Source organism: Salarias fasciatus, chromosome 23 (genome assembly GCF_902148845.1).
Source record: "Salarias fasciatus chromosome 23, fSalaFa1.1, whole genome shotgun sequence".
NCBI classification, from domain to species: domain Eukaryota; kingdom Metazoa; phylum Chordata; class Actinopteri; order Blenniiformes; family Blenniidae; genus Salarias; species Salarias fasciatus.
In genome coordinates, this window is record NC_043766.1 from 1,279,673 (window position 1) to 1,295,522 (window position 15,850).

The 15,850-nt window shown below is 45.9% G+C and overlaps 1 protein-coding gene across 1 annotated transcript; it reads left to right on the forward strand.

The window, feature by feature from the left end:
* Positions 1–4,133: 4,133 nt before the first annotated feature.
* rpl5b (ribosomal protein L5b) lies at positions 4,134–15,063 on the forward strand. The gene is made up of 8 exons (XM_030083464.1): positions 4,134–4,259; positions 4,689–4,758; positions 4,852–4,967; positions 5,970–6,104; positions 6,227–6,429; positions 11,653–11,830; positions 14,666–14,754; positions 14,897–15,063. The coding sequence occupies exons 1-8, from the start codon at positions 4,257–4,259 to the stop codon at positions 14,994–14,996; spliced, it is 894 nt and encodes a 297-aa protein (XP_029939324.1). The 5' UTR covers positions 4,134–4,256; the 3' UTR covers positions 14,997–15,063.
* The last annotated feature ends 787 nt before the right edge of the window (positions 15,064–15,850 follow it).

Sequence of the window (15,850 nt, forward strand, 5' to 3'; positions counted from 1 at the left end):
TTGCTTTAACCCCAGCGTTCTATCTGATGACGTCAGCCCGTCCCCATACAGAGAGCATTCAAAACACAATTAATTTCTAGAGACAGGGCAAGATGGGTTCCTCAGTGCAGGACAAAATAACTGAAGTAAAGAAGGTCATACAGCTGTTAGAGAGCGAGAAGAAGGTGGAATATGAAAAGAACCAGGCGGTCACTCACCAGAAAAACCAGATGGCCTTTCAGCTCAGACAGGAGATAAAACGGCTGAGCATGGACCTGGCCGATAGAAGCAGAGAGGAGCGCTGCCGAGATGCGTTCCAGAAGAGAGGTCTGACGTATGGAGAAAAGCAGGAAGGGGAAATCCTGGCCATACAGGAACAGAAGAGGCTGGCAGAGTTGAAGAAGCTGGATGCTCTGAATCACTCCACCAGGAAGAAGCAACGCCACCTGGAAGAGCTTCAGCGGGAGTACGAGATGCTGAAGCCACACACTGGAAGAGCGTGTCCCGATGTTCAGATGACAGAGCAGATGGCCACGACTGTCGAAGCAAAGCTGCAGGAAACCCAGGAAGCAGTCAAGGAGGCAGAAATGAAGACAGCACAGCACATGAGACGCAGAGACATCTTGCAGGATGAGAGTCGGACTTACCAGAGCCAATTAGACAGCCTGAAAGAAGAAATCGAGAAGCAGAGAAAGGAGCTTCAGAGAGTGTGCCTCATCCACGACAAGGCAAACAGCACGAAAACAATGGCTGAGTCGGACCTGCAGCAGCTGACGAAGCAGCTCAACAGAAAACGTGTGGAGAGACGGCAGACGGTAGTAGCGACCAGAAGAATAATCGAGGAGTGCAAAGCCGAGGCCGATGCAAGCGATCAGATGGCCAGGGAGATGATGGCGGAGGATGAGGCCCGGAGGAGAGCCGCCAGGATCACAGCGGAGGAGGAGGAGAGAGCCAACACCCGGGACATCTTCAGAATGCTCCAACAGACCACTGCAGCCACCAGCGAGCAGGACATCAGGAGGCAGCATGTTTCATGCACGTCAGAAACACATGAGCAGCAGGAGCGTCTGAAGAAAGAGAATCTGCAGCTGAAGGAGGAGAAAGACCTGCTGAGACAACAACTCTACAGCATGATATGTGAACGGGAGGCCAGGCGGATCAGAGACCAACAGACCCTGGAGGCGTGCGAACAGCAGCTGCAGGCTCAGCAGCAGAAGAGTGAACAGGCCAGGGAGAACCGGGACTCCCTGTCTCAGACGCTGGAGTCCATCCGCCCCACAATCCTGCTTCTGGCCAAGAAACTGAAACACACCTCAGTGGATGAAGACACAGATGAGCAAGTCGACCCGGACTCAGTGGAGTTTGTGTTGCAGCAGATCAAACAGTGTAAAGCCAAATTCCTGGCTTTGCACACGGAGCTTCAAAAACAGTCTGATCTGAAAGCTGTGATGAAGCACATGGACGAAAAGTTCCTCGTCGTGGTGAAGGAGAGGATTCCAGACGACAACAACCGGATCAAGCTGCTGGACGAGGGAATACCGGACGTTCGTGATGACGAGGTTGGACGCGAAGAGGAGGCCGAAGGCGTGGTTCCAGAGGAGGCCCAGAAGAGCGACGCGCAGCAGGAAACCGAGGACAAACCCAAGAAGGCCCAGAGGACGCGGAGGCTGTTTCGCTAGAGAGGAAGGACAGAAGAACAGAACAGATAGAAAAGATGGCAGGAGGGAGGACGAGTAGCACGAGAGAGGGAGGGAGTCAGGGTTGAGTAGATCGAAAACCAAAACAAAGTTAGTCAGTCCTCCCAGGGCGTCCTGCATGTTTTTGGTTTCTCCAGCTGCAGCACACCTCAACTTTACATTGAGGTGTGCTGCAGCGGAGACATCTAAAACATGGAGGATGGCGTGACCAGAGTAGAACAACCGTAGCCTAGAAAAAGAAACTAGAAAGAGGAGGAAAACAAAAAGTCAGTCCTCCAGGGACTGGAGGTGATCAGATGAGGCAGTCGTAACAAAGAATAGAGGAAAAAGACATTTTTAAAGTAAGAAAAAAGCAGCCCATAATAATAAGAGGAGAGGTTTGAGTCAAATTACTCAAACTTGAAGGGCAAGGCCTCGAAACAATGAGAAAGAAAAGAGCAAATAGAAACCCAAAAGAGAACCCAGGGTATCCTGCATGTTTTTGGTTTCTCCAGCTGCAGCACAGCTGAATGCAATGAGGGACTCATCAGTGGGCTTTAGTACAGACTTGAGGATGACCCCAACATTGTATTCAGGTGTGCTGCAGCGGAGACATCTAAAACATGGAGGAGGCGGCCCTTGAGGACTAGAGTAGAACAGCCATAGCCTAGGAAAATGAAGTAGAAAGAGCAGGAGAACAAACAAAGTTAGTCAGTCCTCCCAGGGCGTCCTGCATGTTTTTGGTTTCTCCAGCTGCAGCACAGCTGAATGCAATGAGGGACTCATCAGTTGGCTTTAGTACAGACTTGAGGATGACCCCAACATTGTATTCAGGTGTGCTGCAGCGGAGACATCTAAAACATGGAGGAGGCGGCCCTCGAGGACTAGAGTAGAACAGCCATAGCCTAGGAAAATGAAGTAGAAAGAGCAGGAGAACAAACAAAGTTAGTCAGTCCTCCCAGGGCATCCTGCATGTTTTCGGTTTCTCCAGCTGCAGCACACCTCAACTTTACACTGAGGTGTGCTGCAGCGGAGACATCTAAAACATGGAGGAGGCGGCCCTCAAGGAGCGGAGTAGAACAACCCTGGCTCCAAAAAACTGCAGTAGAAAGAGTGAGGAAAAGAGCAGGAAGCAAATAAAAAACCAAATAAAACCACCATCCTGACAGCAAAAAAAATAAAATAAAAAAAAAAATTAAAAATTAAAAAATTCCTGTCTAAATAAAAAATCTAGGTCCTCTCACCTGCACACACACACACACACACACACACACACACACACACACACACACACACACACACACACACACACACACACACACACACACACACACACACACACACACCTTTATTGAAAAAAGTAATGTAGTTACGAAGTATGTCTGTTGTGTTCTTTTGTATTGTATTTAGTGGTGTGACGTTCAAAGACCGAGTCAAAGTCGGACCTTTTATGAGTGTGATTTCAATGTGGACTGTTTTTTTTTTTTTACTACAACTTCTCGTAGAGGACAGTAAACAAGAACAAAAACAAACGCTAGGGGGCGTGATAACACAATAGAAGAAATAACATACAGCAACAGAAAAGATGAATACAAAAAGCTGAAGGTGGGAGCATGCATATTAAATTATTAAATTTCTGGAGATCTGACTACTGATGATCTGAGCATTTTTCCAGTCCTTAGGCGTCTCCAGGGAGCTATAATACAATTTGAAATCATTCAGAAATCATAAGAAAGCAGGGGTACTTCCTCTGCATTTGCAGCAGTGAATATGGTATTTAGCTAAAAGAAGAACGATGTTTGCAATACTAGATAATGAAGAATCCAAATGATCCATGTACAGCAGAACATTTGACACAGTAAACGGAGGGAGATCAAGTTTCAGGTTGATCCGAATGTCCTTCCAAAAGTCTCTTGAATAGTGAGGATCAAAAAACAGATGGCAGATGGTTTCAATCTCCTGGTTAAAAAAGGCACATGGGTCAACATTACGGTAAATTTAAACTTTCTTTCAAGAAACTGCCCAACAGGATAGATACTATTTATGATTTTGAAATGAGTCTACTTCACTTTTGAAGAGATTGGCCATTTAATAAATTTGGAGTGAGCTTTGATTCGTAATGTGCTATCAACTGAATAATCCAATCTCCTGAAAGAAGTTCTGTCATATCATCCCTTGCATTCCTACATTTATGAACTTATTGTTGCATTTATAGTTAATTAAGTCACATCCATTAATCTTTAGTCTGGGTAGGGAAATTGTCACATGTGAGCACAAAAGTGTATTCTGAATAAATGGTATCAATGACTGATCACCGTGGACTGTGAGCAGCAGCAGCGGAGCAGGAGGAGGGAATGCTACAGGGAGTCGGTCACCAGCTAACAAGGAAACCAGCTAAGTTGTACCACCATACTGACCGCTGACGGGGCATGGGGGCAGGGTGGCGGCCACGCCCCCTCCCCTCGGCTAGTGAGCTGCTCTTCCGGTGACACAGTATTTACAGAGCATGCGCAGACAGGTCTTCCTTTTCCCGGTGCAGCGGAGTCCTGCTCCTGTCTGAAGCTCCGGGCTCCTTCATAAGGAGACTGAAAGACTGCAGAAATGGTTCGTAATCCGGACAGATATGTTCCAGCACCGGTCCCTGAGCGCTCGCTGTGCGGCTGTGTGTGCTCGTCGGGCGGGATGAACCCCCCCGCGGTGCAGATGGAGCTAGATTGTGTCCCGCGGCTCCTTTGGCTAGGGACGTCCAAGCGTGGCCTCCCCGCAGTTTTCTCAAACTCTCCGGCTTCCCGATGTCCCCAAACTCCCCGCGTCCTCAGGAGCGCTTCACCGGCGTCTCACCCGAGCTCGTCCCCGGGTTGGAATTTATCTCACGCGGCGCAGTTTTGGTCCACTGGCCGCTCCGTAGCTTAGCTTAGCCTCCGTGCCAGCCCTGTCCAGATTTTCCTCTTTTCTGTCGGTGTTTTCCTGACAGCAGCCCACCTGTTGTTGACCTGTCCCTGTCCCTGTCCCTGTCCCTGTCTCCTCTCGCAGGGGTTTGTTAAAGTGGTGAAGAGCAAGGCCTACTTCAAGAGGTACCAGGTCAAATTCAGGAGGAGGAGAGGTACAGCTCAAAACCTTTCGGCATTTCTTTTTTTTTTTTTTTTGGCTATCGTTTTTTGGTCTGGTTCGTAACTGCTGCTGCTGTCCTCTCCAGAGGGGAAGACGGACTTCTTCGCTCGCAAGCGGCTGGTTGTCCAGGATAAGAACAAGTACAACACACCCAAGTACCGGATGATTGTCCGCTTCTCCAACCGGGACATCATCTGCCAGGTAAGAGCCAGCCTTTTCCCTCGGAACGCAGTGGGTCTGATCGCAGCAGCACTCGTGGAAAAAAACAAAATTACTTTCATGTTCGACGACAACCAGCGCAGGTGATTGTTTTTAGTTAATCTGCTTCTGGAGCTGCATGGGAAGAATGTCTCCACGCTTGTCTCGATGCTTGGACGGTCTGGGTTTGGCGGTTTCTCGGAGAATGGTCCATGTCTGAATGCCTTGTAGCAGCTGTAGTTTGGTGGAGGGGTGATTCTGGACTGCTCAGCCTGACCTCTCAAAGTGGACTAAAATTCCAATAAACACTCCTAAATCTGGCGGGAAAGCCTTCTGGAGGAGTTGTAGCTGTTATATCTGTCTGAAGGGTGGACAGACATATTCAGTCCTGTGGTTTTAGGACGGGACGTGTGGGCCAAATGCTTCTGGCAGTATGGTGTATTTGGTAGAAAACGCTTAATTCTGATATTGAAGATTGGAGTTGTTGCAGTTTACAAACTAGCAAAGATACTTTGACTGAAGCAGATTTTCTGTTGTACCTTCAGGGCTGCGACTAATCGTCATTGTTGTCGAGTAATCTGACTCTTTCGATTGATACGATGAACTTTAAGTGGTTTATCCCATGGTGCCGATGGTGTGGCGGCTTCGCGGTGTCGGTGCATGGCTGTGGCACCATGGAGGAACGAGAGCGGCGCTTCGTTGAGTTTCTCTGGTTTATTTTCACTGAAACGTTCCTAATCTTTGGAGTGTGCTCCGTGGCTTTGGAGCGTCTTCCTGCCATATTGTCCTGACTGCGCCGCTTGGCGTCCTTGTGTGGCGTCATAACCGCCGTGTGGGTTTGTCACACAGCTGTTTTAGTTGTAGACGTATTTCACACTCCTCAGAAATGTGAAGGCAGTTTGCGTGAAAGCGATGACGCTGTTCACATCATAATCACATCTGTCTGCGCACATGTGTTTGTGCTGAAGGTGCGTGAACGTGTGATTTTTACCGGTTGTGCTGCAGATTGCCTACGCCAAGATCGAAGGTGACATGATCGTGTGCGCCGCCTACTCCCACGAGCTGCCCAAGTATGGCGTCAGCGTGGGCCTGACCAACTACGCCGCCGCCTACTGCACCGGTCTGCTGCTGGCTCGCAGGGTGAGTACCGGCCTCTCCGCAGGGGTCCCGGTTCTGCGTGGCGCCTCCTCCGTCCGTCTGGCGGGAGCATGCCGGTGTGTCCTGGCTACATTTCATGAGTCGCTGTCTTTGTCCGTCCTCAGCTTCTGACCAAGTTCAAGCTGGACACGGTGTACGAGGGCCAGGTGGAGGTGACGGGTGACGAGTTCAACGTGGAGAGCATCGACGGCCAGCCGGGCGCCTTCACCTGCTACCTGGATGCCGGGCTCGCTCGAACCACCACGGGCAACAAGGTGTTCGGCGCCCTGAAGGGCGCTGTGGACGGAGGGCTGTCCATCCCGCACAGGTGAGCCGGGTCCGGCGGGCGCCGCGGAGGCCTCGGTTGGAGCGGCGGGTTCCTCGCGGCTGTGGGGTCATCGGGCGTTTTCAGGACCGTGTGCAGTTTGCGGGTTTTCGTTCGCTGAGGTTCAGGACAGAAGACCGTTCCTGTGGCTTGATCCCGTCTCTCCAGAATGGAGTTGGATCATTAAACGGCCCGTTTACGTGACTTTCTCAAGGGAAAGCGTGAAACTTTCTTTGGATTTTGGCTGTCTGGTCACACGACAACGCTGGTCGACAGTACTGAAGGTGCAACTTTTTGAAAACTGCTCCCAAGTTTGAACCTTTCCAACAGGCTCCGGCTCTGTTGTGGTGTGAACAGATGAAAACTGAAACGGGGCCAATCAGGATTCCGCTTTCCCTCATGACAGTTTGGACTGTCTTGGTAGCCTTTGCTAGGTTCACGCTGGGTTAAACCGCGGACTGCAGCGTGACATTTTTATGTTTGAGTCCTCAGTGCTTGGAAAAAAATTGCACATCCTTGGATTTTCCAAAATACTTCCTTGAAGCCAAGCGGCGGATGCGGGTTTTCGGCCGCGCTGTAGCGTCTGTCCTGCTCTAACCTCGTCCTGAACTGCTGCTGTTCAACCCTTCTGTTGCATCTCAGCCGTCGCAGTCGGTGTCCGACTCGCCTCTGAAATTCTGCAGTTTGATGCACAGGTGCTGAAATCTTCGTGTTTTGGGGTGTCGACGGGGATTTTCCACTGTGCCATGGCCTGGAACTCGAACGCTGCAGGTAGAACTCGCAGCCAGGGGAATGATGGGACGGCGTCTCAGCTTCCTGAAGAGACCAGACCTGTGTAGAGTGACTCTGAGGTTGATCAGTCGGCGCTTCCTGTCTGCTGAATGCGTGCAGCGTTGGGGGGGGTTATTAGAACAGCTGAAAGACGTATGCAGTGTTTACAGCGTCTTCCAGCTAGCAATGTCGCCATGTAAAGTTTTTTAGACACAGTTACTGAGGGGGAATATTGCTAGGGCTGGACAAAATTTCGATAGCAATATATACCGCGGTATATTTTTATTCAATAACAATGATATGAGTTTTAAACACATTTTCGATATAGTGCATTACATTATGCGTTTCACAGTCACTGCTGTTCACGAAGAGTGATCAGTGCTCTGCATGCACACCACAGCTGGCCGTCCTCGGCTCAGGCTACAAGCTAAGCTCCACCGCGGTGAGTTTGAGCTCCAAAATGAGAACTCGTGATGTAAACGCGACTGAACAAGCTTCCACAAGCCAATCTGTGGCCGCGAAATAATAAATAGTGTGCACGAAATACTAATTTGTGGCCATGAATTATGTATATCACTGAACAGCCCATTAAAGTTAGCAGCATGTTGACAGATGCGGACTTTCGGTCTCAATAACTCTTTAGCAAAACGTCGGTAACATACAAAGGAGCCTCCATCCCATCGCTGTGAGCTGGACGACAGGCTGCAAGCTCATTTTCATTAAAAGTATCTGTCTATCAAGCATCAGAAGCAATATTGTTTTGGATTAGCAGCGGGTGGTGCTGCGGGGTTCAGGGACCGTCTACAGTTTACAAGACGCTGCAACAGTGAAGACAAACTCCACAAAAAAGGAAAATAAAAACAGCACAGGGATTCACTGCAGTGTCGCCATAATCACTACAACCTGAAGTAATTCTGTACCTAACCTTAGTAATTCAGTAATTCTGAGCACGTTTATTTTTCTCCCTGGTTGAAGCACCTTTGTTTAAATCTATAATAAAAACTTGTAGTTAAAAAAAGTTAAAGCTGTTACTATTGAAAAGGTGAGTTTATGGCAGTTATTTCAATCCCCTGTCCCAGTAATATTTGTTGGTTATTGCTCACTCTTTTTTCTGTTTATTGCAGTAATTCTGAGCACTTTTATTTTTCTTCCTGGTTGAAGCAGCTTTGAATCCATAACAATAACATAACTGTATTTAACTGTAAAGTTCAAGCTATTTGTATTGAAAAAGGTGAAACATGCATTTATTTGACAGTGATTTTAAATTTCTTTAATAAAAGGTAAACAATTTATTGTACCTTTTTTTTTTTTTCTAAAACTTTATACTGGAGGAGCTTCCTGGATAAATAATTTCTAGTTTTACAGGAAGTACATTATGTTATGATTCTTAACAGTTTTTCTGAGGCTTTTGTATTATTTATATCGATATTGGAATTATATCGTATCGACCGAGATTAAGAGCTATATCATGATAACATTTTTGGCCATATGGTCCAGCCCTAGATATTGTACTGTTAGAATATTCACGATTATTAACGGAAAGAAACTACTTACATTTTTTGTTTGTCTTCAGAAATCTCTTTAAAAATTTGGTGTTTTTTTTTTCCTTTTTTTAATGAAAAGCTTTTATATAGAAATTGGAATGTCAAAAGACTGTTTTTAATCATTAACTCCTTCATTTCCATAGTTAATCTCAATTAATCACACTTTGACTTGCTCGCTTTTTAAATGGTGGTGTTTTGCGTTTGAAGGCATTATATAAAGTAAAGCATCCATCTGTCCAGAAGTTGAATTTAAAGTCGTCGTTGGAGTTTCAGCATGGAGACTTCCTTCCTGCAGACACTGGTGTCTGACCAGAGAGTCAAACACAGAGAAACCATTTCCTTTTTCACCTTCTTTCAAAATAAAGTGCCATGAAGACCAAATTAACACAATGTCTGAGTTAAAAATACAGTTTTCAAACTGAAGAAAAGCACTTAGCCTAATCGTGATTAGTCACGATTTAAAAAAAATATCCTTTAATCATCCCTACAGTAAAAGTCAGAAAATAATTCTAAATAGTGGTGAACTTTAGGCACTGTTGGCACTTTTCAGATTTACGGCTAATATAGCTGCCTTAATGTGGTAAAGCTTGATAAAATGAATTGATGGTATTAGATAGGATAAAACCGTAACAATAGAATAGACAGTGCAGGCTGGAGACCAGTGAAGACATGTAGTATTTTGTAGTATTGAATATTGCCAGTAATGTAATTCTTAGTGTCATTCACTTCAGCTGTCGCCTGTGTGTAATGTGTGTGTGCTGCTGCTGCGCTGTCAGTGTGATGGGTTACCACACACGGACCAGGGGTGTGAATCTCAGCACTGAGGGCGATTCCATACGCATCTCGATTCACCGCCAGCGATGCGATACTGTAACGATACATGGAATTTTCTGGCGATTCACCCTCTTCGCGATGCGATGCGATAATCATTTACCTCAAATCAACGTGATCCGATACAATATGATGCAATTTGTTGCGATACGATGCGATTCAGCATAATGCAAATAAGCAAAGAGAAAAAAAAAGTTTAAAAAAGATGGAATTCAGTATGGAACTGCAAAAAGGATTTGGCTTTATTCCTCAGACACTTGGCAGTAAATTCAACAAAAGTGGTGTTTTTGCCATCTTAAACACTCTCAATGAGTAACTCAAAGTGACACTTTCAGCAGTGCAATCAATGTTTGTTCATATTCCTGTCTGCAAAACGTTCTGCTAATATGAACTCACTAGGAGGGAGGCTAACACAGCAGTGAGGAGCAGAAAGTGTAAACCAACTTGGGTTTTGTGCAGAGAAAATGTAAACAATTTGGCAACTGAGACTCACAGCTGCTGCTGTAGTGTGAACACAGACGACCCTCACCGAGTGTGAAATATCCGTAAGAATTAAAAAAGAAAAGAACAAGAAAACAGATCTTTCTGCAAATACCACACCTCACTTTGTGATGCATTTCAGATGGCGCTGCTTCAGGGTTTTCTTCAGGAAGATCAGCTGGTGATTAGTTGAAGCTCTCCAGTGTCCGACGAGGAACTAGACAGGGAGGCGGCGGTACACGTGGTGATGTGGTTAATTGGTCTGCATGTTTGTCGTGCGGCTTCTTAACGCGGCATTCTTTGCAAATGACAGATGTTTTAAGCTTTCCGTTTTTCTTTGCGAATCCGTAGTGTTTCCAAACATATGATTTAAACGTTGCGGGGGCATTAAATACAGAATCTTCCTCGCTGCTGCTCGAGCGAACATCCACTGTATGTGCCTCACGGCTTCTGTCGTGTATAATGACGGTGCATTCACTGCGCCTGGGGAACACCAGATGGGGTGAAGTTCACAATGAACAAAACGGCGCTTGCATCGGATTGTACCGATACCCGCCAACGCATCAAGATGAATCGAGATTTCACCGGTCAAATGCATCGATACTCGGTGAATGAGCCGAAGCACTCGCGTCGCCCACGTGCGCATCGATGCATCTATTAATATTGAATATTTTTCACACCCTTAACACGGACCTGTGTGTGTGTCTGTGTGTGTGTCTGTGTCTTTTTGGATCATGTTGGATGTATCGTTGCCTTTTTGCTGCTCCTTTCGGACAACAAGCCTCCATCGGCGACAGCGACGCCTTTAGCCTGGCCTGTTCTCGCCTGCGTCCACAAGGGGGCGCAGGAAACCATTCCTGATTCTGGAAAGTTCCAAGTAATATGAGGGCAGCTGGCACTGATTTCTGTCCCTTCCGGGGTGTATTTGGCTTTTTATTCACGTCTGTAACAGTCAAATTGTGGCTCGGCGAAGCAGAGGTTTATTTTGAAAATGTAATGCGTTGCGGTTAAAAGTTGGAAAACAGCAGAAACTTGAATTTGATGGTAATTGGAGAACCTACCCTATTCTTTTTTGGATTACTTTAATGCTAAATATGTAAAGGATATTGGTGACTTGATCAGTGTTTTTCCTTCCGAAAACATTTTACTTGAACAATGGGACTGAAAACCTGAAGTACTGTAAAATCAGAGAGAAATATAAGATGATATTCTAATGTTAATTAATATTGATTATACATAATAAATAATAAATCACCATATTGAATTTAATAAAGGGTGAAGTGAAGCTTTGATCTGAACAGTTAGTGGACTCATTATTCAGCTGTTGTCTGTAATGCCGTCACAGGTTGTAATGATAACTATCTGAATAAACGGTGTCATCCAGTAGCAGTTTTTACTGGGTCGTCACAGGCTCTTCTGTAATCAGATTACATGCTTTGGGAACCTGCTGGGTTGGTTGCCTGGTGTGCAGTGGATGTCGTGCCTGACTTTTATGGAAACGGCCTGTGCCTCAGCTGCTCTGTGCAACCCTGTCCTCACATCTGGGGAACTGAAATAAGAGCGTCGTGCCGTATTTAAGCTGCCGTCTTTCACCCTCCAGCATCAAGCGCTTCCCCGGATACGACGCCGAGAGCAAGGAGTTCAACGCCGACGTGCACCGCAAGCACATCATGGGCATCAACGTGTCGGAGTACATGAGCTACCTGATGGAGGAGGACGAGGACGCCTACAAGAGGCAGTTCTCCCGCTTCATCAAGAACGGAGTCAAACCGGAGTCGGTGAGACAGTCTTGGATTCTGCTTACCATGTGAATAAGTTGGATGAGCATGTCTGCACTACCAGGAGCCATTTTCCCAAAAAAATACAGTGATAAATAATGTCCTTTATCATCAGCATTTTGTATTTTATGAACCATTACCTTCCTATTTAACTGGAAGAAAAAATAAACGCCCATTTCAGCCTCCTGTGTTCTTAAAGGGATACTTCAACATTTTGGCAAATTGGCCCATTTAGCGCAATTCCTCAGTCATTAGAGCAGCAGACTGACTGTTTCTGTGAGGGTGAGCTGTTGTTTATTCAGAGGTGAGTCGGGGAAGGTTTTCGGGACGGACACATGGAAGTGGATGGTATTTTTGTTCCCGTCATCAAACTCATCAAATACACAATCCAACAACCCCAAAACACTTTGGTGGACACGTTATAATCCACACATTCACTACGCTGTGGAACACCAACAAATAATATTGTAGCGTTACGACACTGAAGCAAATACTGGGAACTACTTTTTCTTTTGAGATCACTACGCCCAGACGCCATGTTTAGTAAGTAGTTCCATCTTAGCAATCTTCGCATGAACAACTCAATCTGGTCATTTTGCATTAATATTTCACAGCGTAGTGAATGTGTGGATTATAACGTGTCCACCAAAGTGTTTTGGGGTTGTTAGATTGTGTATTTGATGAGTTTGATGACAGGAACCAAAAATACCATCCACTTCCATTGTGTCCGTCCCGAAAACCTTCCCCGACTCACCTCTGGATAAACAGCTCGCCCTCACAGAAACAGTAAGTATGCTGTTCAAATGACTGAGGAATTGCGCTAAATGGGCCAATTTGCCAAAATGTTGAAGTATCCCTTTAAAGCTGCATTAAGAAGTTTTTCAACCTCAAAAATACTTATTTTCCACCATAAATAAGTTACACATGTTTAATGCTGTGTACAATGTGCCCTGACATATTCATTACAAGTACCTCTAACAGGCTAAACTGTCACTTGAAAGTCACAGTGCCGGTCCGGCACCAGAATTTTTTTGGGGGAGAATTTGAAAGGAATGACGTAATGCGCGCTCCAGCTGGTTAGGTTTCGTTTGGTCCGCCATTACTCCGCCAGAAGCTCAGTGAGCAACAACTGAGCAGGAGCTTCCAGAAAGTCAGAACAGACTGGCTTCTAGCACTGCCACAGCTCCACACAGACTCCACCAGGGAGAAGAAACTTACATTTTACTGGAGCGCTACTAAACGAGCGAAGACGGAGTCCCCCTCTTCCGTGCACGCGAGCCACAGGGACGAGTTTGTCACTAAGCTGCGTTACGCCCAAGGCCTGCAGGGGGCGCTGTTTCGCATAAACCGTGCAAACTCCTTAACCTTAAGGCACCTTTAAAACATACAGTATTGACTACAGAAACCACACAAAAACTATTGTCAGGAACACAAGTGGCTTCACTATTTCTTGAAATATGCTTCAAAGCGTACTTTCATAAATGAAAAACTGCACGAGATGTGTAGAACTAGCAGAGTTGGACTAATATCTAAACTTCCACACTTACAGTGAACTTTTGATTAACTGAAAGTGGACTAACAGTGTCTTGATATTACTGTACTTGTACAGAACAGTATATTTAACTTATTTTTAGTAAGAAGTCTTTTCAAATTTAAAGCCTTTCTAGCCTTTCTAGCCTTAAGTTAGAGTTTCTGAAGTGAACTGCTCCCTTTAGCTGCACAGTTAAAACCCTTTAATGAAAACTCTCCTTCATGAACGTCAAGCATCGTTTCAAACGGTTTATAAACATCTTTCCACATGGCGGCTCTCATTTTCCCTCCAAAGCAAAACGTCTCCACACTTTGGGTTTTTAAAAGTGATGGTGGATATTTTATCTCTGCACTTCTATTTTTTTTTTTTTTTTTTTTCTTCCCTGAAGACAGTTCGCCCTCTGCTGGACAGAAGCAGGCTTCTAAACCTGTATCTAGAATGGAGTATTTAAATGTTTAATTTTAGAAAAAAAAAATCTGTTTTAAAAGTTGTTGTTAAAAAAAATCACGATACTTATGCCCCTTAACCCCCCCCCCCCCCCCATAACCCCTAATCCCTACATGTATGTGTGTAAGTAGACATTAAACCAGGGATACTTCACCATCATATGTCCAATCTGGAGTCAGTCTTACAGAGGATGGAAGAGAACGTTCTTCAAAACTCTTTAAACTCATTCCAGTCCAGGCGACACACATCAGGGTGTTTTTATAAACTTTAATTTAAACCTTAAATAAAAACTTGACAGTTTTCCTCAAAGTGCTTCAGTATAGAGACGGCTTTAGAAGAACCAGTGAGGCCACATGGTTTCTTCTGTCAGGCTCGTCGTTGAAGAGTAAGACACTTCCCAAGGTGGACAAGCAGCTTCGTCTGTCTGTCTGTCCCCACTAAAACCGTGAGAACCCTGTCCCTGCTCGCCTCGGCTTCTCGTCCCAGCAGTGAAACACGTGAGCGCCGTGTTTTGGGGCAGTTTTATAGAAAGCTTGTGGCGCCATCTGCTGGATCTCAAGACAGACTGCGTCAAACGGAGACGCCTGTCGGGTCGTCTGAGCAGCAGCGGCAGGTCAAACTCAACCTGGTGTCCAAACACCTGTTCACAAACTGTTCATGTCCTGTTCTTCTTTGGCCCGCGTCGTTTCTTCTTGGTCGTCCTCGGGGGTGAACAGCAGTGTGGATGGTGTAGCGTGAAACAGGAAGAGTACGTTGCACTTCAGTCAGCAAATCCAGGATGGAAGTTCATCTTTAAATAAACTTAGCCTGAGCTTCTCGGTCGGCTGTTTGAGGTGTTTCTTTTTCTGTTCTTGCAGATTGAAGAGATGTACAAGAAGGCTCATGCTGCCATCCGCGAGAACCCTGTTCATGAAAAGAAGCCGCCCAAGGAAGTCAAGAAGAAGAGGTGAGACTTTGTGTTGGTGGTCTGTTCGGGGTTGAATCCTCGCCTGGGGTCTCGGCACCTCCAGATCTGCACCGTTTGACGCTCCAGTCTGGTTTTATTTCGGAGTGTGGCCCGGTTAATTGAACGACTCTATGTGACGCAGGTGGAACCGTGCCAAGCTCTCCCTGGCCCAGAGGAAAGACCGTGTGGCCCAGAAGAAGGCCAGCTTCCTCCGGGCTCAGGAACAGGAGGCCGCAGAATGAGCCGCCGCTCTGCCCTGGTCCACACACACACATTTGTTCTAATAAATCATGGAAAAACAAAAAAAAATCATCTTGTGTGTCTCTTCCAGTGCATCTGAAGCAGACAAACAGCTGCTGCAGTTGCTGATTAGGTTCATTTTTGATAACTTGTCTGGAAATAGACTGAAGTTTCACTTTGCTCTGGACTTCTGTTAAGCTTTTAGATCCACTACGGGATTAGGCTCGATCATGAAACAACTCTGAGAGACGATCTGAAATTCATCACAACACAGACACTTCACGGCTGTTCTTAACGGCCGGATCTGAATGGCCTGTTCTGCAGTGGAACACTAAAACGCTCTGTCAGTGTGGATGCATACCAAAAAGGAGGTCGGAGCTGGAGTCCGCAGGAACAAAACGGCGACTTGAAAAGAGATTTGAATCCTGTTACTGCTTCGTGGCATTCATGTAACTGGATCAAAGCGTTACTCTGAATGTATTTCCGAGTGTTCTCCAACATCAGGTACCAAACTCCAGGACAGGATTTGCAGCCCAGTAGCCTTCGATTCATGGTGACAGTGGTTGGTCCAGTTCCCTTTAGTAGAGATTACAGGTGAGCTGTGATCCATCCCTTCACCTGATTTGGACCCTCATCATCTTAAAGCTGAAAGTCTCGTCTTAAAACATTTTGACTTCAGGCACACGAGACCAGAATGTGTAACAAACTAACCTTCAGTAACAGCAGCTCTCATCTCATGGATCTCGTTAGAAACGTAAAGAAATCTTGGATTTTAGAAGACAAGGAGGCACATTAGCTGGAAAGCTGCTTTGTGGGCGTTAGCACTGCTTCCTTTGTTTCATGAAGTCTCCAAAAA